This window comes from Lissotriton vulgaris, chromosome 3_1 (assembly GCF_964263255.1).
Source record: "Lissotriton vulgaris chromosome 3_1, aLisVul1.2, whole genome shotgun sequence".
NCBI classification, from domain to species: domain Eukaryota; kingdom Metazoa; phylum Chordata; class Amphibia; order Caudata; family Salamandridae; genus Lissotriton; species Lissotriton vulgaris.
The window spans coordinates 900,152,426-900,178,412 of NC_141689.1; the positions used below are offsets into that span (position 1 = coordinate 900,152,426).

A 25,987-nucleotide genomic window follows, 5' to 3' on the forward strand; every position below is an offset into this window, starting at 1 on the left:
TTGATGGTGAAGCCTAGCTCATGGAGCTGGTTTATGGCATTTTTAGTGTTTTTGACACAGAGGAAGAGTGCTGGCTTTGATAAGCCAATCGACGAGATATGGGAAAACATGGATGTTTTTTCCGCGTACATGTGCTGCTACCACAGCTAGGCATTTGATCTCGAGTTGCAGTAGTTACTCCAAATGGGAGGACTTTGAATTGGTAATGTTTGCCTGCTATCACAAACCTTAGGTATTTGCGATGTGCCGGATGCATTGGAATGTTAATGTAGGCGTCCTTTGAGTCTAGGGCTGACAGAAAGTCGCCTTGCTGTAAAAGTGGGATCACATCTTGGAGAATGACCATATGGAAATGCTCTGACAGGATATAATGATTTAATGTCCATAGATCTAAGATTGGTCGCAAAGATCTGCCGTTGTTGGGGATTAGGAAGTACAGGGAGTATACTCCTGACCCTGATGTTGTAGGGGGAGGGGTTCTATAGCTCCTTTGAATAAAATAGCTTGAACATCCTGTGAGTAATGTTTGGTGTTCGAGAGACAGCCTGTGAGTGTGAGATGGAATGTTTGGAGATGTGGCGATGAGCTCCAGACAATAACCATGTTGGATAATATCCAACACCCACTGATCCAATATTATGGATTGCCAAGTAGGGAGAAACCTTTGTGGAAAGGGTTCAAACAGGAAATCTTCCTCTATAGGCTCCTTATGAAGTGGTACCTGATAAGTTGCAGTCCTGCCAGTAAGCTCCTGATAAGAGGTGGTGTCATCAGGAGGAAATGGCCTAGCAGGGTACAAGATTTGATCAGTGTCCCTTGTAGGGTCAATGTCGTAGGCCAACCAAGTATCAGGGGTCTGCCGTGTATCAAATATATCTCCTGTCCAATGCCCACCTGAGAAGGAATGTAGGGACCCCTGAGGAGTGATGTTCAATAGATCACCCTGCGAGTGAGGGTGAAGGTGAACGTGGTGGGGGAATAAAGGGTAGTGGGGCAGAGGAGAAGATGGCGTAGAAAGGTGCAAGAGACCGGTGGCCTGGACAGTCTTCTTAGGTTGCACCAGCAGATCAATGACCTCTCCGAAGGAGAGTTGTATTTGGATTTGCTTCTGGCGGGCATCCAGTGTGTCCTGCATATCGAGAGTGGGGGGGGGGGGGGGGGGGGGGGGGGGGGGGGGGGGGTTGGGGGGGGAAGAGTGAATTGATTCCACTTGAGTACCAGGGTCAGAACTCCGTGCCGGTCTCGAAATATTCAGACCCAAGCAAGATGGATTTCTATTTTGGTGCCGCAGTGGTCAGTGCAGAAGGTGGAGCTAGTCAGCTGGGCACCGAAGTGGACAGCTTTAACTGAAGTTTCAGTGCCGAGCCCAGGCAGAGATTAAAGGAGTGAATGGTCAGTAAGATTCTAAATTTATTATTCTAAAACAGTTTTGTATTAAAACATAGAAGCGTTACATAAGTACCATTCATTGCAATAGGGCTAATACCCTGCACAGCAGGATATTAACCCTACTGTGCAGGGTATTAGCCCTATTGTAATGACAGCTCTCAGGTAGAAAACGTATATACATCTCCATAGGTTTCTGGATATTGGAGAGATACCTCCAAAGGTGAGAGAGCCATAGCCTGAACAGTATTGCGGTCAATGGTGAGTTTGCAAACAATGCAAAATGTATCTATACGAATGACAAGGGATCAGTCATCAGTACTGGAATAATGTCACGTCAGCTGTAAAAATGTATTTCTTTGTTGATGGTGGATTCTGTTCAGTGGCTGATATCTTGTTGACATGGGGTTTGTGCTGCTGACTGGCCCTTCGAGGACAGTGGGCTCTGAGCTCAACATCCATTGATTCCTTGTCATGGATTGATCCTTCAATGATGGCTGCGGTTTCGAGCTCTCAGCTGGTAATTTGCTGATGTGAAGACATTCATTTTAGTATGAGTCATCTGCCCCATTGAAAATTTCACCAACAGCAAAGCTGTTGTATGTATAAATATAGACAGGTGTCATCGGCATATCCCCCTGCGACCAATTTAATTTCATTGACTGCCCTGCCCATCTTGGTCATAGATAACAAAATTTACCTTTCCTTGGGTTTTCAGACTGGGAATTCAGCGAAGGGAAGCAGCCATTTTATCAGTCTTCTTAGTGAGCTCTGTCAGACCTGGAAGGTCATCTGGATGGCGCGATACTCTTTAGTCCAGAAGAGGAAGGCTGACCAGGAGACTAAACCTTTCTAGCAAGCTCAGTGAGTTGCTTCATAGAGAATGTTTAAGACTCTCCATAATCATCTCTGGCTGGTTCAAAGTCCAATTTGGTCTTCCTCTAAGGGACTGAGCTGGAAGGAGCGGAGATGTTCTCTAACAAAGTGAGTGCTACCCGCCAGTCACAATGTTGTGTTCTTCTTAGATAAATATCACATTTCTTTGGGTCATTATCAGGATGAAGGCAAGCTATACAAAGCCTGTGCCTGTTCTTTGCATACATTTGTCTTTTAAACCCTTTTTGAAAAGCAACTTATTTTTCTGCTTCTTCATGGTCTTTCTTTTACAAAAAATCATTGAATACCGCAGAGAAATGGCATTACATGCTCCATCTGGAAATTTGTGGAGTATTCTGCTAAAAATACTGCAAAACTGTGAATATTGGAGCAGGGTTCCATAGGATTCTCTCTCACTTACAAGAGATAGAAAATGTGGCAGTTGTAGCCTCAGGTGAGCAGTAAAGGGCACTGTCTCTCCACCTCACTGGTCAGAGTTTTGGACAAATAACAGCAGATTATACGTGGTCTACAATAATGTTTAATATTCATGAATGCAGATGAATGAATGACTGCTGTTTAACATTAACATGCAGATAATCCCAAGCCCAGAGATGGGGAAGTATTCAAGCAAGTGAATCTATGAAAGATTCAATGCTGGAGAGTATTTACGCAGACAGGGTAACAAAGGCCAGGTTGCAGCTAAGCAGCTCTCCCACAAATTCTTGTCTGAAGAATGTTAAGACATTTGCCTGCTTCAAAAATTGTGAATCTTTGGGTCAAGTTCTAGGTGTGGCAATCAGGGGTCAGGCCTTGTGAGTTCCAGGTACTAGAAAACTGAGCAGTCATTTACTCTACAACATCTTCCTAGAAAGACTATTGCCCAGATGTACCACTAATGTAACTAACACCCCCCTCAGTCAAGCTTTGGGCATTAAAGGGGATGAAGCGAGGGAGAGCAAAGGGCTGACAATTATTTAATTGTATGTGCCAATCTCACAAAACTATAAACAGGGGTTAAATGCTAATATGTAATGGGCTATGCTCCTTCCTTGCAGAATAGAGATGCCCCAAGCAGCGAACTGGTAAAAGGTCTCAAGTTTTTAACATCCCTCCATATGTTGAAAATAATTTTTCGAAGCCGAAGCAAAAAAAAAAACATGGATTGTAGATATATTTAATACATAGACATGTACAATTTCGAAATTTAATCCTCCAAGGGTATAGAGTTAATAGCTCACAATGGTTGCAAATATAAACAAGTTAAAAAACAAAACCAAAAAATGGAGGTTGTCCTGTATGGCATCTAGCTAATGTAAGGAATTAGTTACTTACCTGTAAACTATAGTTCTCCAGTATTATCTTTCATAGATTCACATGCTTGTATCTTCCCCGTCGTCATGGTGGGAGTCTCACGGTAACAGAATGACCAAAGCAGTATCATAAAGAAGAAAAAACTGCATAGAAAAGCCCACCTCATTGTTTGGTCCAAAAGTCAGCCAATCAGCATTACTGCCCTGACCTCACACTCCCCAGCAGAACCTTCCTGCCTCAGATTGCCAACTGCCTTCGTGTGAGGAAGGAGTCTCCCTGAGCTCTGCTCAGTTTGGTATTTCAAGTCTGAACTTTTTGGCCCTTTTCAACTGAATTTTTCTTCTGGATAAGGTATTGTCTATCACTTATTTTACCTAATAATGGCTGAGCGCTCTAAAACGAGGCTTTTCAGACCTTGCAGATCCTGTGGAAAGGCTAGGCTTTTCTCTGAAGAACCTCACAAGGACTGCTTATACTGTCTTCATCCAAAGCATATTGCCAAGGATTGTAAATATTGTAGAACCTTCTCTGCTAAAACTTTGAGGGACAGAGAGTCTCGTCTGCTGCTGTGGCTTCAAAAAAGGAAGGCCGCATCAGATTCCGATTCTGGTGAGGAGTCTGCTGCTGAAACACCAAAAAAGAGGAAGGCCTCACATTCTGAAGAAATGGTGGAGCTTAAAAAGTCTAAATCTAAGGGGAAGGAGGCGTCTTCTCTACCTCATACTACTCTCAAGAAGTCGTCAGGTTAGAAAGGGGCACCTTCTGCTCCGGCGACCAGTTCCAGGATTTCTGCTTCAAAATCTGAGGTAAAAACATCAGCCCCGTCGACGACGACTATTTCGACGACGACAGCGGCATCGACGGCAGGAACTAAGTCAGTGTCGACGACTACTACGTGGACGAGTGTGACAATACCGTCAACGATGACCGTGTCGACGACAACGGAGATCCCGTCGACGAGTGTTCGGTCGACGATGGCTCTGACGACGACGGCAGCCCCGTCGACGATGGCTCAGACGACAACGGCTCCGACGACGATGACTGCGTCGACGTGGAGTGTGATTTCGACGGCGATGGCCTTTAAATCGCCAAAGTCGAAGACTTTAATCTCCATCCGTTTAATTCAATTGTCAAGGGGATCGTCGACGATAAGTAAGTCAGCGGAATTCACGTCGTGGACGCAAATTTCTCCTCTGCCTCCGTCCAGCCTGCTGGAGCAAGACTCGGATGATGAGGAGTCGTCTGGAGTGGCCTATAGTCCATCACAACTTAAAATAAAGAGCCAGGACACAGATGAGGAGGGAGTCTTTCCATTTAAGGAGCGGGCCCAGTCAAAGTCTTCAAGGTATGAATCTTTCCAGGACACTTGTGACTACGGTGAGGATGAAGAACAGCATGAAGAAGCAAGAGAAGAGTCAGTCTCTATGCCTGCATCTCTAGTATCTGACCTGAGGCTTATGATTAATGACTATTATCGTCGTTTTCCAGAGGCAAATGCGCCTCTGTCGTCTACACGGGCACCTGCACCCCAAACTCCGAGGGCCCAAAATACACAGCCAACGAAGGCTCTGCGTTCACCACCAGTGGTGACAATCAGAGATGTTCCGTGAGACTCCCACCATGACGACGGGGAAGATACAAGCATGTGAATCTATGAAAGATGTAATACTGGAGAATTGCATTTCACTTTGAAGGGTAATACAATTACATTTCTATGAAACGTTTACAAATCTGGACATCATACATCTTAAAAGAAAAGGATGGTTTGGTGTATGATCTTTCGTTATCATAGACACTTACATTGTCTGACAGAGCAGCATTACACCCTTGCTGAGCCAGCAGAAGCTTTACAATCTCCACATGTCCATGTTCACTGGCACACATCAATGCAGTGGAACCCTCATCATCCTGGATATTAACATCTGCGCCACAAGCCAACAGGGCCTTTACCATATCAATCCTGCCATGGCTCACCGCAAGCATGAGAGCAGTCTGTCCGGCCTGTCAATAAAAGTCAAGATGTCAGGAATACATGCAAAAGAAATATGTAAGTCACTCAGGAAAATATCATATTTAAAAGAAAGCACAGGTAAACAGCTAATTTACCTATTTATTGTAGTCAATTCAATTCAAAAATCTTTATTCGAGTTACAGGAATTCATAAAAGCACATATATTAATACACAATTCATAAAACCTTTTGCAACAATAAAACTAGAAGTTTACAATCAAGCAGAAATATTATTTTAGGCATTTTCCATCATCTTACGTGCATGTACAGCAAATTTTTAAAAAGTGCAAATGCGACAGATTATTTCCTTGTTATCGAGTGTTAGCAGCAACTGATAGGATTGGTCCAAAGTCTTAGGTCTATATTTTTTAAAAAGTGGAATTAATAGCCTTTTTGTATATTTCAAGTAGAAATTAGAAGAAAAAAGGAAGTGCAGATCATTTTGGTTGCTTTGCCCATTACAAGGGCAGCTAAGTTTGTCTGTACTTGGCTGGTAACCCAGGGGAAAATTTAACAGATACCTAATGGAACCAGCCCTTAGTGGAAACAAGAGACTTCTTTCCCAATTCGTTAATGGTAATGTTAGATACAATGCAAGAGGATATCTGGGTGCCTCTATACTCAGGTACCTAACAACTGTATTTTTCCGCAATTCAATCCTTTGTCTTCTCGATGAATAAAGTGCATATAGTGCTTCCCTTAATTCAAGTTTCTTCACTGTACTAACGTTGCTTGGGTTAATGAAGATATTATCCATGCCTATTTCGCGCAAGTTGGAATACACATACGAAAGCAATGGCATCTTCATGCCCCTGTCACAGCTTAGACAATCAGTTATTATCGACAATCAGTTATTATCTCTCGTGTCAAAGTCGCCAAGTGATTCCTCCAAACTGAGTGCCAAAATAGTACTGGTCGGGCACTAACAAAGTCCGAGACAAATTGTAAATTTAATTCATTGTGTAGTCACAGTTGACTTCCCACCCAGAACCACATCAGAATTCCTTTCTCAATAGGGAGATCAAAAAACACAATTAAGTGCAAAGTAAATAGCCAGCACTTGTTTTCCATCAACAAGTATTGGCAAAGCCAATAGGTATCGCCTATACGAGAGCTATTGACTTTGCTAATGTATTTTAGCCATGTTGTACACCAGTATGGGTGCTGTCCAGCATGGCTAAAAGTTAGTGGCACAGAGGAGAGTGGCATGACGGAGTGGTGTAGTGTAGAGTGGAGTGACGTGGCACAGAATGGAGTAGAGTGCCAGTAAGTGGAGTAGCGTAGAGTGAAGTAGCATAGAGTAGAGTAGTAGTAGACTGAAATAGAGTACAGTGTAATACAATGGAGTGTCAGAGTGTTCTTGAGTGGAGTGCTGTAGAGTAGGGTGGCATAGAGTGGAAAAGCGTAAAGTAGTGTTGAGTGGTATCGAGTGAAGTGACAGAATGGTGTAGAGTGTCTTAGAGTGGAGGATTGTCAGAGTGGAATGGCGCAGAGTGGCATAAAGTGGAGTAGAGTGTTGTAAAGTACAGAGGAGTGTTGTCGAGTGAAGCGGTGTAGAGGGGGTAGACTGCAGGGGCACAGAGTATCAGAGTAGAGTTTCATAGAGAGGAGAGGTGTAGAGTGGAGTCGTGTCAGATTGGAATCGTGTAGAGTGGTGTAAAGTGGATTAGGGTCGTGGAGTGGCATAAAGGAGATGGGAGTGGGGTGGAGTGAAGTTGTGTAGAGTGGCATAGTATTGCAGAGTATGGCGTAGTATAGGAGAATGCAGTGGCATACAGTGTCGTTGAGTAGAGTGGTGTAGACTGTCGTAGAATAGAGTGCCGAAGACAAGAGTGGAGTAGGGCAACAGAGTAGCATCATAGATTAGAGTGGCATAGAGTAAAGTGAAGAGGCGTAAAGTGGCTCGGAGAAGCGTAGATTGGAGTACAGTGGAGTGCAGTAGCGTGTAGAGTAGTAGTGGCTTCAATAAAATGACATAGAATGGAGTGTATGCATAGAATGTTGTAGAGTGAAAGAAAGTGTGGTGTAGTGGTGTAAAGTGGAGTGTCAGAGTGGAGTAGAGTGCTGTGGAGTAGAGTACAATGGAGTGGGGAAGATTGGAGTAAAGTGATGTAGACTGGAGGGGCATAGAGTGGTGTAGAGTACAGTATTGTAGAATGGGCATACAGTGGAGTCAAGTGTAGGGACATAGAGTGGCACAGAATGGAGTACAGTGACAGAGTAGAGTGTTGAAGTGGGGAGTACATCGTTGTACAGGGGAATTAAGTGTTGTTGAGAGGAGTAGAGTGTCAGAGTGGTGCTGCATAGACTGGGGTATGCATGGTGTGGTAGCACACTGCCATTACAGCAAACACATTTTCAATTGAAATCACCATTTCATTTGAAAAGACATACAGTTTTACTGTCAAAACTTCAGAGCACAATGTGTGGGAATCGGCATCACCTAGTATATTGATATGTTTTGATCCTATTAAAATATTAGTTTCCACCACACTTCAATTACCAAAAAGTTCTTCATTTGTGCTTTCCTAATTTTAATATATTATGAAATATTTGTATAGTTCCTTTACATTTTGTTGTACGCTAGAAAAATCTAACATCCTACAGCCTTTTTATTTTCTTATACCCAGCAGGATTGTCTAATAGGTCCTCTCACTTTGCAGTCAGAGAAAGAAAACTAAACAACAAGATCCCTAGAAGACAGAGCCGAACATTTGACCTCTGTCTTTGAATGTACATCAAATGTGACGAGAAAACAACATTTAAAAGCCTGTTTATTGCCCATTCATTTCTGAACTCCAGCATTCTTGTTATTGGGAGGGCTGTTTCAGCACTGCCACGCCTCAACTGGTATAGGTGTGGAACGGAAGAAGAGGATTGTTTAAGTTAAGTAAAGAGCACTGGCCAAAATAAACAAGTTCGTAGAGAGAAAGGTTTTCCTCACAGGCATGCAAGATTGATGAACTGGAGTCGCAAAGATATGTAGAATCAGTCAAGCAGAAATTTAGGAGGCAGGGAACCTTTTCAAAGAAATGCACCACGTTTATTGCTCGCCTAACTAGCATATAAGGGGACTCAAAACACACCTTCCCTTGTGGAGTGCCTTACCAAAAGAAGAAAAAACCAAAAGTCCACAGAAAGCAAGCACTGGTGAAAGAATACAAGGAGCCAGTCACAGATGGTAAGCAGGCTATGCTCCATGGTGTCGTATGGCGTTTTAGATTCCGAATGAATATTCCCCGATGTATGCCCTTATATAGGTACAATCCACGTTGCCCTTATATAGGCATAGAAATCAAGCCCTTATTTAGGCATAGCCCATGCTACCCAAATACAGGCATGGCTTCTTCCATCCGTTCATCAAAGTCGCAACGATTTCTTGGAAAACCAGACTCTTAAGGAGAAGGGACTTCCCCTAGCCGGGATATTGATTTCTCCAAGAAACTCATTATGATGCATGAACAACTATTCCTTATGGGTTCATCCATGACGTTCATATGCCCGACTTTACGTCAAAGATGGCATTCCTAAACTCCTTCAAGCTATAAATATACCTTCACTTGCTATAGCAAAGCACGGTGTGGTTCGGTGCAGTTCGACGACCTCCTTGCCCCAAACAGCTCGCTACAGCAAGTGCAGAAGGAAGCAGACTCTCCAGCTGACGCACTGACAAGAAGCTGTCCTCCTCTGCAGAGAATCCAGCTCCAGTGTTTGACTCCCCTTGCGGGGTGTTGGGAAATCCAGGCCCGAGACAGAGATACCAATCTCCTTCATTCTAAGGTATGGAGCTGATTAGAACCTAGAGAAACATTTGGCAATTCTTGGCAGAACTAACACTTATGCTAAACAATACTTACTTCTTCCCTCGAACTAGACCTGGGTGAGGTACATTGGGGTAGGCATATTTTAGAAGCACCAGTTAAGTATTTTAGCCTGTGTTATTTATGTATGTATTTTTATATGGCTTAGAAACAATACAATGCTATTACAGTATTATTTTATAATACTACTCTCGCTGTATGCATTATACTTTGAATTCTGTCTAACGATTGTAGCAGTTCACCTCTCTTGCATGAGAAAGAAGACTGTTCAATAAATCTTTTATTAATAAAACGCCCGTCTCACTATTTCTCTGCAACTCTGTAGAAATGAAGCATGCACGATTGACCGACTAAAATAGTTATCTATTGTTTCTACGACTCTGAAGATATTTTCCAGTCCTAGGGAAACAAAGTTGTCATGTTTATGCGGTTGTCAGAAACTAATCTCTTCTTGTGTATTTAAGAACGTTTCTAGTGACCTCTGAGCTAGCTGGCACTCACAATTTTAGTATATTCGATAGAGACCTACTGACCTAAGTCTTGCGTCATATCTATAGGATATATTATTCCAATTCGCAGAGCCTATTGGGAATATAGGAACCACACTACAATGGGAGGGACAAATACATGCTGGACTGCCAAAATCAAATAAAGCCAGCAAGTAAAAAGGAAGCAAATGTGAGTTGCAAACCACAAAGCCAATGATAAGCAATGGGCAGAATTCATATCCAAAGAACCTTCAGAATGTCCCTAAGACATTTTAGTTGGCTTTCATCAGCATCACATTTCTTTAGGAGCGTCCTACTTCGAGCTCCATGAGGAGAAGGATGTGGGGGAAGGAGGAGGCAAATAGGTTCACGGCCAGGCAAAAACCCTTGATGAAAGTTTGACTACAAGATTCACCTGTCTCCTTACCCTCATAGAGCTTTAAATAGGAAGGTACTACAAATGGGTCGGTATGTGTGGCATCAGAAGTATGGTGAATGGAAGTTTCACAATTGAATGCACACAAATAGGATACTAATGGAATCGTGGTGGGGTCCTGATGAAAGCCAACTAGCCAGGTGATGCATTGATGTGATGGCTGAAACAGGCTGACCAATGGATACAGAGGATACAATTTTCCTTAGTGCATGCCCACCTGTTTTTAACCCCATCAGTGTGCCCTCTGAAAATACAATTAAACCAATGACACCCTAGACCAGAGGTCTTCAAACTTTTTGATGCCGAGACCCCCTTGTAAAACCTTTTTAGGCGTAAGGACCCCCTTCCGACAAAAGTTTCTAGAACTGGTACTCCTCATCATCAACTTTTGACAACCATAAATGCGCCTGTTAGACCTCATCACATCCCTCCATCGTTCATCCACCCACACTTTCACACATCCATCCATCCTTTCATCCTTCCATCCATACACCCATCCTTCATCCATCAACCCTTTCATCCTTCCATCCATACATACATCCTTTACCCATCCACCCTTCCTTCCATCCACCCATCATTCATCCACCCTCCTTTTCACACATCCATCCACCCTTTCATCCTCCCATCCATCATCCATCCACCCTTTCATCCATACATCCATCCACCCACCCTTTCATCCATCCATCTACCCATCATTCATCCCCCCACCTTTTCACACATCCATCCATGCATCCTTCATAAGTCCACCCTTTCATCCTTCCATCCATACATCTATCCTTCACCAATCTATCCTTCATCCACCCTTTCATCCTTCCATCCATCATTCATCCATACATCCATCCATCCATCCATCATTCATCCATCCATCCACCCTTTCATTCATCCATTCACTCATCATTCATCCACTCACCTTTTCATACATCCATCATTCATCCATCCACCCTTTCATCCATCCATTCACCCGTCATTCATCCACCCACCTTTTCTGTGCCTCTCTCATGGGGGGGGGGGTATCAGTATCTCTCTGCGTCGTCGTCCTTCTTTCCCGCTCATGGGAGGGCATCTCTGTGCCTCCCTGCTGGGGGCAGGGGACGTGTCACGGGACCCACAGCTCCAGGTGCGCAACATCCATTGAACTCAAAGGGCTAAACTACAGCCACTCCCCCCCCCCCCCCCCCCCCCCCCAGATCGTGAATGTGAGCCCGGCTGAAACAGCTTCAGGGACACACACACACATCACACCCAAGTACTTGACAGGTCTTTAAAAGACCTTTCTACTTGTTAATGAGGCGTTGATGTTTTTCACACCTCAGTGTGAATTAGGCCTCCGCCGTGAGCACCCTCGATCAGCCCAATGCCAGGAACTGCACTCTGCAGAATCTGCGAACCCCTTCCCAGGACTCCACGACCCCCCTAGGGGTCGTGCCCCACAGATTGAAGACCGCTGCCCTAGACTATTTTAAATCTAGGATCCCAATCAATAACCAAAGAGCTCCCTTGGCTACCACGGTTGAATCCGTCTAGATACACTAGGTAACTGAACGAGGATTCAATGATGAAGCATGCTACCTGGAATCCCAGTGGGTGAGAATCCAGTTAACACTTTTGTGTGATCCCCTTGGGCAGGTACGGACGCTTTTGTTTTCTTACTTCAATAAAAAAGATTTGAAATAAAAAAAAAAAATAATGAAATTAGCAATATAATACACTCTGCACATCTGCAATACAAAGAGAATAAAAAATGGGAAACAGCGCAATATAGCCCATTGAGGAGTTGTGCTGCCAACCTAGACCACAAAATGTATGTCACCAGAACCCAAAGAATGCAATATAGGACCATATTCCAAATTATCCATTCTGTATTTATTTACACTACGACACTACGTTTATTTGAGGTATGTAGCTTAAAAAATGTATTTTATTTGCAGGGCAGCTAAGGAAAGGGCACTGAATATAATATGTAGGTATATTTCTTAAATTGTTGATAAATAATGGCCAGCAATTCTGTGGCTGCAGTATTTACCACATAATTATGGGTTTTATGACATTTGCAACATAATTTTCCACATAACGTTGCATAGTTTGCACAGTTTACAAAACTGTTTCTAGTTCAAATGGAAGAAAATACTGCCAGAGAATGTGCCACATAATTTGCCTTTTTGTTTCATAATCCTAGTGGCCCTGACAACGACAACGTTATGCAGAGTGGCTTGACTGCTCTGGCTACGAGGATGAAATATATTCCATATTTCATGGCTGCATATGCGATTTTATACTACTCCATTCAGAAAAATAAAAGCACCCCAGCATGCAATATACATATGCACACAATCATTCACTGAAAAGAAAAAAAAGGTCTAAGTGACGTTATGATTGGGGTATAAGAATGTAATGTACATTTAAAAAAACAGAATTTCACTTGAAAAAGAAAAGGGTAAAGTGATGTAAGGAATGAGAAATGAGCTAATGTTACGAAACCCTGAAATACACCAGTTGTAGGTCAGTCAAAAATATATAAAGTCAACCCCAAACATGCAGCCCCTGAACTCATCTATGTGCAAACATAACACCCACATTATCGTTGTTTTTTATAAAAAATATTTGTAACAAAATAAGTGATGTAATGTGTGCAGTCATAAGCATTGCATGATGAGGGCAGAAGTTATAGTTTTTTGCTTAAACTAGAACTAGTGCACTTTAGTGTCTGGATTATTTAACGTTCGCACACGTCGTATTGCATGTTCTCATTGTTAGAACTTAACTTGAACCTTATTTTTTTTCCCAGTGAATTTGTGATTTCTTTTTTACAATTATATTCTCAATGGACCAACAGCCAACTCTTTGCATGCAGCCAATCCGCACTGCCGAAGAACAGGGCCTTTCTGACCTCCATGTGCATCTATACCCTGCTGCACTCAACCTGCATTATCTTCCTTTTAATCGTAACTCAGTCCAGCTTGCATGACACTTTGGTACCATGCAGTGGTGTAACGAAACCCGAGGGGGCCCCCCTACAAAGTACATGGGGGAGGGGGGTCCTCTGGAATTACTCAGGAACTCTTATTTGGGAGCTCGCCCCCGCACAGCGGTGGCCTTTGTTACGCCACTAGTACCCCCCACCCCCAGCTACGCCACTGCACACGCGTTCTGCAGTACCTGCGACCAAACTTTTGTTTTTTAATTTAATCACTTGGGAATTTCTTTGGGTGTCTACACAAGTAGCTGGGAGTCAGAGGATCCCTACCTGCCCAATTATGCGCTTTTAAAAACGTCTTCAAGACACGGGACAGAGTCCTGTAATGGCCACCGTTATGGCCACTGTAATAGTCTCTTGAGCTGTTGTGTCTGATTAATGAAATCATGTGTTACTGTGCTATGGTCCTGGGAACCGCACTACCACATTGTCTGGCAGGACAAAAGGCTCTATTTGTCAATAGGGTGCGAGTATTTTTTTTCCCTCTGGAACTGCAGGAGTCTCGCGCTACATAACGGTCCAGATATCACTAACCTTTCCAGGAGTATAACCACTTAATGTCCTCCATTCGGTGAACGGTGCTGAATTTATTAAACAAGAAATGTCTTTCCTATGGAAAGTCATATCCAACTATAAATACACTAGGGCCAACAATGTAAGTAAATACATAAATACACACATATACATATTTGTGTGGTGTCACACACACACACACACACACACACACACACACACACACACACACACACACACACACACACACACACACACACACACACACACACACACACACACACACACACACACACACACACACACACACACACACACACACACACACACACACACACACACACACACACACACACACGTCAGGAAGCAAACAATGTCATTACATTTCAGAATCTGCACACAAATATGGTCAAATCTATGTCAAACACATTAGGATAACTGTACATTGTTCTTTGGCAAAGAGTTTTATGGAATATAAATGACAATTTAAATATAGTAATCTGAACACAGTGCAGATTTTCTATTATTTAAATGTGGAATGGACGCTACTGACCTGGCTCGCCTTAGCATTCACGTCACCACAACTGAAGAGCTCCTCCACTATCTTCATGTCTTTTTCAGCCTCCACAGCTGCAAGGGCAGCGAGCATGATGGGAGTGTAGCCAGCCTTGTTCTGGTGATTTACATTGCAAACATCTGCAAATGGAAACAAAGAAACTTCTTCAATGGTAGTGATTTGAAAACAGCAATTGTGCCAGTGTAGTGAATGCCCTCTTACATTGGTATAGACAGTGGACCACCACATGAACCGGACGCATAATGAAAGGGATAATAGTGAAGGGATAGGGGAGCGGGAGACAAGGCCAGCAGGTTTAGCGAAAAAATATTCAAAATTATTAGCGACTGTGCTTGTGCAATGAAATGTGAGGGTGATGTACACTTTGTTTACTAAGAATAAGCTGCACAAAAATGTAAGCAAATTGTCTACAAGCCACATCACTAAGACAGTTTTCCTGCTGCCACAAGAGGCTATACTTTTGACAAGTTAACACTGCCACGCCGTTCACATGGTGGAATACTGCCGACTCTTTCTGTAAATTAACAATTACCAGTCCAAAAACATGTTCAATTTTTAAACAAATCCGAGAACACAATAGCTCTTTTAAGTTAGTGTCAGTAAATTCAAGTTATTTTCTTTTGCAATTCAAACCGTGTGGGTATTTTCTACAGCAGAAGCTAAACAAGTACTTCCTTGTACTCGGAGAGGTCTTTCGAAAAGAACGAAAAACCCTGATTTGAGAACTCCAGCAGGCTGGCGACGTAAAACATTCTTGTACAACCTATGTTTTTCTTTCGAATACTTTTAGAAAACTTTTGATATGCTTATATCACAAATTCGAGCACAAAGCTCTTTACTAACACAAACTTCATGTAATACGAAGATTAGTCTATAGAATAAGTTTACCTTGGCACTGCTCTACTTGACCTACCACTCTTGTGACGATACTACGAACTGCTGCAGACACATGGGAAAGACCAGTATGACTGGCCAGTGTGCCAAGGTCAGCTGCTGCTACGGTGTATTCTGGGCTATTTTATGCAAATGCATTGTTGTCCTGGATGTACAGCGTTGTTGCTCAGGGGTCCCTCGATGTTGCTTGGGAGGATGCAAATCTCAGTAGTGTTGGTACATGACTAAAGGGAAGAAGATTGTAGCGATGGGAAAACAGTGTAATATTGGAAGGGGTATGTGTCCGTCAGGTGTTGCATCCTTTCTAGAGTGGAGTGCCAAATAAAAATTAGACATCATGCTATATTAACAGGAGCAATTTCAAAGTGCAACTGGACCAAATGCCATGGAAGTAGAGGTGTTCCTCAAGTGGCATGCAATCAATCTGCTATATCACAGTTTACAGAGGTCACAGATGGCCATTTAATGTACTTAATTACATGGTGAGATGAAATTAGACTATTAACACTTTCATTTAAATGATTTCAAAGTAAAGAGTCTCTCTCTCTCTCTCTCTCTCTCTCTCTCTCTCTCTCTCTCTCTCTATATATATATATACACACACATTATATGGAGTGTAATGAAGTGGTTGGTGAGGACAAGGTGAAGTGAAGGACAAACAATTGAATTGAACTTCTTTAAATTAATTTTGTGAATGACTATCTGTAGTCGTGTCAAATGGTTGTGGTAGTGTATAATGGGTATATGAGTCTTTCCTATCAGAAACTGGTAGTTTGAAGTTTTTGGAGCGGTTATGAGTGGCAGCTTTTTGTATTTATACATTAAAAATAAATATGTTATAGAAAACTATTTTGAGTGCTAAGCCTGACCATTTCACCCATGCACCAGTGGCACACCATTTTTACCAAGTGCAACCACTGCCTCTGTGGATGACAGAATGCTAAATATAGAATATTTAAAATACAGCTCCAATTATATGGTAGTGGGCAATGTTAGAAAATCACAGCTTTTCACGAAGGTTCGAGATACTCACAACATGCAAGGCAACATGCGAATTTAACAAACTAGACGTCCATTAAATAAAACAAAAACCTACCTGCATCCAGAAGAAGCTTCACAATTTCAAAGTTTGAGTGTGACACGCAGTAATGAAGTGCTGTGTTTCCATTGCCATCAGACATGTTTATGATGTGTCGGAGGACGCCAAACGAAACCTCACTGAATGCAGCTATGTAGTCGCCCACCATTGAGGGAACAGCAGACTTCTGACTTGATACACGGAACCACTCATTTTGGATGGTGTTCAGACAGAGCCGCTGCAAACATTAAATCAGCAATTTTTTGAGTTCAAATCATTTTTATTAAGCAATAACAAAAAAGATAACGGCCATGAGGCATCCGTAGGATTACAATCTTATTGGAGTGACGCCGTAATCAAGCATGGATCAGTGCATGTAAAACAATACATACATACATCAACGGAAAATAAAGCATATTAAAACAAGGTAACATCAGTCCGGATCTGTAAATGATATGAGATGAATGAATAAATAAATCAAATAGATCAATGGATGGATAAACAGATAGACAAGGCAAACAATAAAAGAAAAGAAAATATGCCATCATTACATTCTTACGGTTGTACACTGTTCCATAGAGTTCTCCATCTAGATCTAGTCATATAACACCAGGTATACTTTAACGTTCATGCACAATGTGTTTAAGGCTGGTAAGCCCATGTGGACAGGATATAACCAGTACAATTAATTAATACCTCGGCAACCCCGCAATTACCAAGTAATTACCAAGTATGGACCTCATTGGTGGTACTTCATGGTGGGTCGAAGGTAAAGGAGGCCTGGTCTAAGGAAGACCACAGTTTTTTGCTGGTAACCTGCCATGGTGACGAATGAAGAGCGGGATTATCGGTGCCTCTAATGCAGTATAGCCATTCCCTCCAGGCATTAAAAGAGACCTCGGATGTTGATTTCCAATTGCATAGGACTACCTTGCATGCTAGTGTTAGCAAGAGATCCAGGAGCTGACGGTCATGATCCCCCTTTAGCAGTGGGTCTAGAGCCCCCAAGATAATGTAGATGAATTCCCTTGTAGGGAATATGTCAAACGTGTGCCCAATGTAGTCAAAGATTTTAGTCCAAAATGTGTGAAGCATGGGGCAATTAAATAACATGTGTGGAAGGTCACCGATACCTGAGGAGCAGTTCCAGCAGGTCGGTGTGTCTCGCAGGCCAACTTTGAATAGTCGTTGCGGAGTCCAGAAGGCCCTGTTAAGAATCATATACTTGGTCTGTGATAGTATCGGCGAGACCTTATGAGTGAGTGCTGATGCATGTATCCTGACCCAGTCTATGCTTATCCCAGTGTTATTTGGTTCCGATTCCCATTTGGTTTCGTTACGCCTCATCGATTTGTTGGGTGTTGGTGCAAGAAGTTTATATATTTTTGAGACAAAATGTCCAGAGGACTGAAAGTGAGGGAGCATAGATTTTAGCCAAGGTGTCGCTAGCTTGAACGTTCTGGTGGATAGGGCTGATTTTAGCTTCAGGAACGAGTAAAAGTCAATCGGCGATAGGGAATGCCTAGTCTGCAGAGTCGAGAATGGCAGTGGCATGTTATTTTCGTGTAGATCTGCAATTACATTAATACCTTTATTAGACCAGTGGTCCCATATAATGGGTGATCCGCCAATTTTAATTGACGGGTTACGCCATAAAGAAGCAGATGATGAATTGTGGATTTGTAGACCAGTCTTGTGGGCGCGATCTATCTGCAAAAGGGCTCTCTTAGTATTAAGCATGATGTATTTAGAGTTCGTAAGGTGTGAGAGGTCCATTGTGAGCACAGCAGAGAGTGGGGCCTTGCCGATAATGGATTTCTCAATGTCAATCCATAATGGCGTATAAGTAGGGTCCTCAGTGAACCAGGAAGCTCCTTGCCTGCAGAGGAAGGCGGTTTGGTAGTTTCTGAAATTTGGTAGACCTAGGCCCCCTTTAACCTTTGGCAGTTGCAGTTTCTTCATGGCAATTCTCGGTTTCTTCCCTTTCCACAGAAAGTCCGTTAGCAGCTTCTCAATTTTATGTAGAAAATCCTCCGAGAAGGTCATGGGAAGCATACATGCCAAATAGTTTACCAAGGGACTGATCATCATTTTTAATGTTTCCGCCCTACCCCACCATGAGAGGAACTTTGGAGACCAGCCATCTAAGAGTTTTTGTATTTTTTTGTAGAGTATCTCCTCATTAATTTTTAGGGTAGTTATCAAGTCCCTTTCAAATTCCAAACCCAAATATTTAAAACTCTTCGGCTGCCAGGTTAGCCCGGAATCGCCCAAGATGTTTTTATCACACAGGTTATTTAATGACTTCACCTCAGTTTTATCCTTGTTCAGGGAGTACCCAGATACACTTGAGAACTCTTCGATTGTGGAGAGTAACGCCGGTATAGCCTTATCAGCTTTTTCACTCATGACCAATACATCGTCAGCATAGGCCGTGAGTTTGATTGTACACGATGCAAACTGGACTCCTGCAATTTCAGGGTTTTCTCTAATATAATACAGAAAGGGTTCAATTGCCAGGAGGAATAAGGACGGGGACAAAGGGCAACCCTGTCTAGTACCTTGTTCTAGACTAAACGGGGAAGAAAATGCGCCGCCGGCCCGTACTCTAGCCGAAGGACAGGCATAGAGGGACATGACTAATTTAGTGAATAGGGGACCCAGGTCGAATTTGTGTAGTACGGCATTTAAGTAAGTCCAGTCTACTTTGTCGAACGCTTTTTCAGCGTCTAGTGTAATTGCAACGGTGGGCGTGGATAAGAATCTCGCTTGTTCAATAACGTGGGCCAGAATTCTCGTGTTATCGCTCGAAAGCCTATTCTTCAGGAAGCCCGCTTGCGAGGGATGTATTAGGGACGGCAGGACCTTCTGTATACGTTTTGCTAAAATCGATGCCAGGAGCTTACAATCCAAATTTATCAATGAGATGGGTCTGTAATTTTTGGGGAGTTTATGATCTTTGCCTTCCTTGGGTATTACAGCAATAACGGCTTCAGCCATAGTTCCCTTAACTTCTCCTGTGGTGCTAATTTCTCGAAAAACTTCCAGTAGAGGAGTGGCAAGAATATGGGCAAAAGACTTATAAAATGGTGCTGTATAGCCATCAGGGCCGGGGGCTTTCCCTTTTTTAAGGGATTTGATCGCGCTAACAACCTCTGATTCAGAGATCGGTTCATTTAAAGAATCCTTTTCTGCGGCCGTAGGTGTTGGAAGTGTGCAGTTCGAGAGATACTTCTTCATTTTTTCACTGTCAACATGTACATTCCTAGCATAGAGTTTCTCATAAAAGTCTTTGAATATATTCGCAATCTTAGTGGGATCAGAGTTAGGAGTACCGTTTCCATCTAGTAAAGAAGTAATGGTGTTCTTTTGAATTTTAAATTTAAGATATGCCGCTAGCCCCTTCCCTGCTTTATTCGAGTCACAGATTTTAAAACGCTTCCTCTTGTCCAGCCAAATTCCTGCCTTCTCACTGATAAGTTTGTTATAAGTATATTTTTGATTGGACAATTCAGTTAGGACTTCAGAGTCTCTACTCATCAGGTATTTGCGCTGGAGTTTTGAAATGTCTTCTTCTAATTTCAACAAGGCCGTGGTGCGGTTCTTATTAATCGCAGAGGATATTTTTATAATAAGTCCCCTTATAGTGGATTTCAGTGCCTCCCAACGGATGGTGTCTGAAGTGTCCCCTCTCTTATTGGACAATAGGAAATCTTTAATGGCGGTGTCAAGGGTTTCTTTGTGTTTCGTATCATTAAGAATAGTGTCATTGAATCGCCACATAGATTGCCGGGTAGACGGTTTAAGGTTAGAAAGTGTAAGGGAGACGCATGAATGATCAGAGACTAATCTGGGAGCAATGTCCGCGTCCTCAACTCTTCCCACTGCATTTTTAGATATGAGTATATAGTCAATTCTCGAAAACTAGTCATGTGGCGGGGAATAGAAGGAATAGTCTCTACCATCCGGATGCATTAATCGCCACGTGTCCACCATATGGAACCTATTGCATTGTTTCATGAATGCCTTATGGGCTTTTCCTGGGCGAAATACACATTTAGAGTCTCTATCTAATATAGGGTCGTATGGGAGATTGAAGTCGCCCGCCAAAATATGGACTGCTGTGTCGGGAATGGAGATGATCTGTTTCGTGAGGCCTACCCAGAAGGACGGATCATGTGTATTTGGAGCATAAATAGTCGTGATAAAGAACTCAGTGTCATCTTTGAGTAGTTTTGCCGACATCCATCTACCTTTCGTGTCTGTTGTGGTAGAGATTACCTCCACATTCGCATTCTTGGCCACTAGCATCACCACCCCGTTCTTTTTTGAGATTGCTTCAGACCCTATCACTTCAGTGTAGTATTTGTTACGCAATGTGTGAAATAGCTTCGCCTCTAGTTTTGTCTCCTGCAGCAGGGCTATATCTCCACGCTGCCTACGTAAATAATCAAGTATCTTTTGACGTTTAACTGGTTGGTTGAGACCTTTTACGTTCAATGACAAAATTCGAAGGTTAGCTACAGTTGTTGTCCCTATTGGAGTATCCATAACAGCAGCCATCAGTTATACAATAAGTGATACAGTCTCATGACCCATGCGTATGCGCAACGGTTAAACCGAGAAGAAGGTCTCATACCTTCGTCAGAACCAGCAGTGTCATACCTAGAACCAAATACAGGGAATCGTAGGATAGAGTTTAAGCTCCGGAACAGAATGCGGTGTAATGGACGCAAGATAGGGTGCAAGATGGACAAAACTAAACAAAATAATATACAAAATGCATAAACAATCCCCCCCTTCACTCCCCCCAGCCTCCCTCCGCCCTCCTCCCTCCCCCGCAGCCCACCCCTCCCTCCCCAATAGTAGAAACAGCAGAACATGGCGACTCGGAAATGACGACCACGAGGCCGCCTCCAAGCAGCTCGCTCAAAACTATTAAACTTTGGGCTGCAATCCCAATCTAATGAAGAAATAAACTAAGCATGTAGGTAACAATAAATGACGAACAATAATGGTACCATGACCTTGAGTACGGAAAGTCAACGCCTTGACTTCAGTATCATAAACCAAGCACAAAAGCACAGTAAAAGGGTTATCGTGGGTGCCCCTGGTACCTAGAGGAAGTGTTGCAGAGCAGCACCATAGCACAGAACTTTTTTGAGATTCAAGAGGGACACAAGCAAAATCATGATAGCATAGGTATAGACATTGTGAATCATTTTCAAATCCAGAATTAAAGAGATCGTTCTGATACGGGTTCTAAAGGATACGCTGGCAGAGGGCACAAAGGGTACGTAGACCATCAACGTGTCAGGCAAGCAGACCAGAACCAGATCCCATGTGGGCTTGTCCTTATTGGAATTCGTTCAAATACCGTCGTGGTTAACAGCCCTTTACCAGAATCAGACAAGAGACCCTCATATCAGTTCCAGATCAGATAGTCATTCCTTTGCGGATTCAGGAACATGAGGGTAACAGTACCAAAAGTTCTAGCCTAAACTCATCCTAGGCCAGGTGCAGAGGCTCCTTGTTGAGCTGAAGGGGATACTTCCATGGTGCCATTGCCATGGTCAAACAGGAGTTGTCGCAGTTTCCTCGGGTCAGAGAACACATGTGTCACACCTTGTATGGTTACTCTAAACTTCGTCGGACCAATAAAGCCATACATGTGACCAAGTGACTTCAATTGTGGCCTCATTGCGAGGAAGGCCTTCCTTACTTCCATAGTCTCCTTACTGAAGTCCTGTGAGATGAAGATTTTGTGACCCTTCCATAGCACATGGTTGTGTTTGCGGGCGAAGGTAAGTATCTGCTCTGTGTGTTGGTATCTTAGTGGTTTACACACGATCGCCCTTGGGCCCTTCTGGTCTTTAGAAATTCGTCCTGGAACCCTATGCGCTCTATCAAACTCCAGTGGTTGAGTGAAGGTTAGATTTGTGGCCTGCGTGAACCACTCCTCGAGGAAGGGTATGCATGAGTCATGTGACTCCTCCGCTTTTTCCGGCATTCCAAAAATTCTTAGGTTCCCCCTTCTGTTTCTGTCTTCCAATTCTGCAACTTTTCTCACCAGGTGGTCTGAGCATAAGGAGAGGTTCTTGATAGCTCCACACGTTTTATTCTCAAAGTCTTCCAGTTTGCTTATCCTGGTCTCGGACTCCGTAATTCTTGAGTTGATGTCTTTGATATCCTGGCGGATAGCTACAACCTCTTCTTTGGTGGATTTGGCAAGTCTCTGACCTCTTCTAGCCTGCTCAAAATTGTTGCCAAGGCATCCGTCATTTCTTTATTTCCTTTGACTGGCGTCGGTGGGCTAGATTTCAGGCGTTTAGAAGTTGCACCGTTTTCTTTATCCCCCATCTTTGGTTGTGCGTAGTGACTTGATGTTGTTATGTTCGGATTCCCATCAGCACACAGTGTTGATACTGAATTGCGCTGCGTTGTGAATAGCGAGAGACGATTTTTATTGAAGAGAGATTATAGATGTACATTCATTAGTGTACATTCATTAGTACATTCATTAGTATGAGCCGTCGCTTTGCACAATGTTCGAGCTGTTTCTTGTAAATAGCGTTTAAATCATCGCAAAAATCATCAAATGTCATTTGTACCCTTGTAAATATTGACGATAATAGTTGCTGCAGAGGTTCAGCCAGCACGCCACACACAGTGACACAGTGACACAGACTCAATCTACATGCATGTCACCAGATTTCCTAGGGTTTCCGCAGGTCTATTCAATGCCTTTGATACCAGCTGCGTCAGAGACTCAATTTAGGTTCTGTGGATGTTTACAACTGTTATATGTATATGTGTTTGTAGCGTTATTTCTAGGAAGCGTGGTTAATTTGTTCTGGTGACCTTCTTACAGTGACTCATAGCATGCCAGAGACCACAGGATGCATCGTGGTGTTCAGGTGTAGGTTGTACAAACACGGTGTTAGATTAACAAGGGACCGCCATTTTAGACAGCCACCACGATCATTCATGTAATGTGCAGGATTCTGCTTGTTGTTTTTCTTTCTTTTTTTTTTTTTTAAAAAGATAGGCTGTGTCTGAGCGTTGGCCCGATGTACCCCTCGGTTATCACAGAGATGTGTGCAGTCACACGCAGATTCTCAGATACATTACAGGGTGATCAAGTCGCAGAGACAGGCTCTCCGGGTGACCGCCATTCCAGCTCGTCAGCGCTGTATTCCGCATTAGCGCACTAGCGCAATCAACCGCCACACACTGTCAGCCTCGATCCTTACTCACTGCGTGTGTCGCCGTGTGGACTCATGATCCTGCACTGCCCTGGGAGAGCCTAGCAGTCCGTAGTGTGCGGCGCGGATAAATCTCCGGGAGACCGGGGGACCACGTGGTTGTGACCGTGATCGGGCTCCACCGCGGAGTGTAGCTCCCTCCGGTCAGGACAAACGGGCAGTCAACTCCTCAATCTCCGGTCGGAACCGACTCAAATTTTCTCCATTGCCGGTTCAAGACTTCCGACGGCCAGGCACCCGTTTTGGTCAGGGTTGGAGGCGGATTGCAGCTTCCCACCACATATTCGTTTCAGCCGCTCGGAGGAGGACAGAACTACGCCGCCATTCTCTCCGGCGTCCAAGCCACGCCCCCCTTAAATCAGCAATTTTAACCAAGAATCTTCAACTGCAAGCAAACACAACCAATCACACGTGTTGCTAAACGTACAACTCCTCTGTAGCTGAATCTATATTGGACTGTTCAAGAGTATGTGCACTAAACATATTAAATAATTAAAGTTGCTTTCCCCACTTGATTAGCAATGTAAACTTAGCTGATCAACAGAAAACTGTGCTGCCCACAATCAGAATATTACTGAAAAGGAGTCCTTTTTCTGCCCAATCAACGGAAATAGTAACATTGCATTTTCTTTTCGGTAAAGTAAATATTTTAAAGTGGCCCCAATGCAGGCCTAACTGCTCCTAGGTGACCTCACCAAAGGATGCAAAGAGAATCAGAAATCCGGTGTAGCTTAACTATTCATTGGCTGGGAAGAGGTTTATCAGCCTAGCTACAGAGAACGGGTGACTGCCAGATGCCACATATCAAAGTCTACAGACAGGGAAAGGGAATCTGACAACGGATAAAAACAGTCTGATTCCTCGGGTGTTGCTATTCTCATTCCTGAACTCTGCAGACATATTCTCAGTATTGTCACAGGCGTGTTTACCCTTGAAGTCCGAGTAGAGGACATAGAGGAGGAAGCAAAAGCTACTTAACCGCAGTGGCAATTCAGCTTCGATGCAGCCGTTTAGCGGAGTGGGCGGGCCACGTTGGCCAACGGACGTCCGCGGCACTATGGAGGTAGTGCTCGCGACAGCCGTTGACCGATGAACGCAGCGAAGGGGCAGAGCAGAGCAACTGAGCTGTATTTATGCCTGGTGCAGAGCTCTTTAAAGGGAGATTGTATTGTACAAGTAATTCTGTGTATGGTACATGGGCACTGCACCGAAAGAATAGCATTGCCATTACTTTGCCAAACGTAAACAAAATGTAATCACCATAAGAGCTTTATTCGAACATTTATAAACAATCATAAAAGCAATACAAATATTACATATATAAAACATTCAATGATAGTTTATCCATAAATTCATTAAAACAAATTGATACAAAAATAAAATAAATTTTCCTACGGCACAGGGCAGATTTTGAAAAGGGGCCAACGCAAGAGTCTTGCATATAATAAAGCCAGATCGTCTTTAATCAATTCTGAAAAAAACTGAATTAGCATACCCAGTGTATGAACTGATGGTAGAATATGCCACCAGTTCTCCCTCAATCAAAAGCGGAAAGTACTGAAAATGTGACAGAAGTCACTGGTTACAACTTTTACTTTACAAATATCATGGTAGGGTCAATGAAACACAACCATATTATATGGGTAGAGGTGAGAAAAGCTGAAAAGTTTATATAAATAGGTGGTGTTAAATAGCAACTTTTATCACTCTGGAACTATCAAATAATAATACGGCCAAGAAAATTGTGGTACTAAGCCTACAATATTTTCAGCAAGGCACATCACTGAAGAAAGTCCCAAAAAACACCTGAGCTCTCTGGGAATGCGCTTTAAAAAAGGAAACAGGAGTCTTCAGAGAAAAATTAGAGCTACTAGAGCTAACAAGTATAAAAGGAATTTAACGTTTCTTTACCTGGAGTAAGCCAATCCGAGATTATAACCCGCTTGGGAAAAGGTCCCCTTCTTCAAACAGTCACTATAAAAAGGGAGACCTGCCTCTATACCAAGCTAGAAAAGTTGTAAAGATGCATAGAAAAGATTACATTTACAATAATCATTTACCTGAAATGTAAATTCTTGATTCGCTTTAGACCGATGAATGAGCCAAAAAGACTTCGGGCCTTATTTTGAGTTTGGCGGAAGGCTACTCTGTCACTATTGTGAGGAATATCCACCCTATTTATTACAAGTGCATCCTCTTCCAAACTGTAAATCAGGCTCGGTTTTGCCAGAGTGGAGAGTCTGGCAATGTTTTGAGGTTCAATAACTTGCCAGTGGCTTGGTCTTCCTTCTGACAAGACAACATTTATGTCTTTCACATATCAAAATGTAATTTTCTGAAAAGAGCCATGCAAGC

General features: G+C 43.0%; 1 protein-coding gene across 4 annotated transcripts in view; it reads right to left on the minus strand.

Moving 5' to 3' along the window:
* The window catches only part of KANK1 (KN motif and ankyrin repeat domains 1), a 662,175-nt gene that overhangs the window by 28,287 nt on the left and 607,901 nt on the right, over positions 1-25,987 (minus strand). For all 4 annotated transcript variants that reach the window (XM_086961224.1, XM_086961225.1, XM_086961227.1 and 1 more), the window contains 3 exons: positions 16,386-16,605; positions 14,372-14,514; positions 5,377-5,577 (listed from right to left, as the gene is read on the minus strand). In XM_086961224.1, coding sequence (XP_086817350.1) covers positions 5,377-5,577; positions 14,372-14,514; positions 16,386-16,605 — 564 coding nt within the window. The remainder of the gene's footprint in view (positions 1-5,376; positions 5,578-14,371; positions 14,515-16,385; positions 16,606-25,987) is intronic.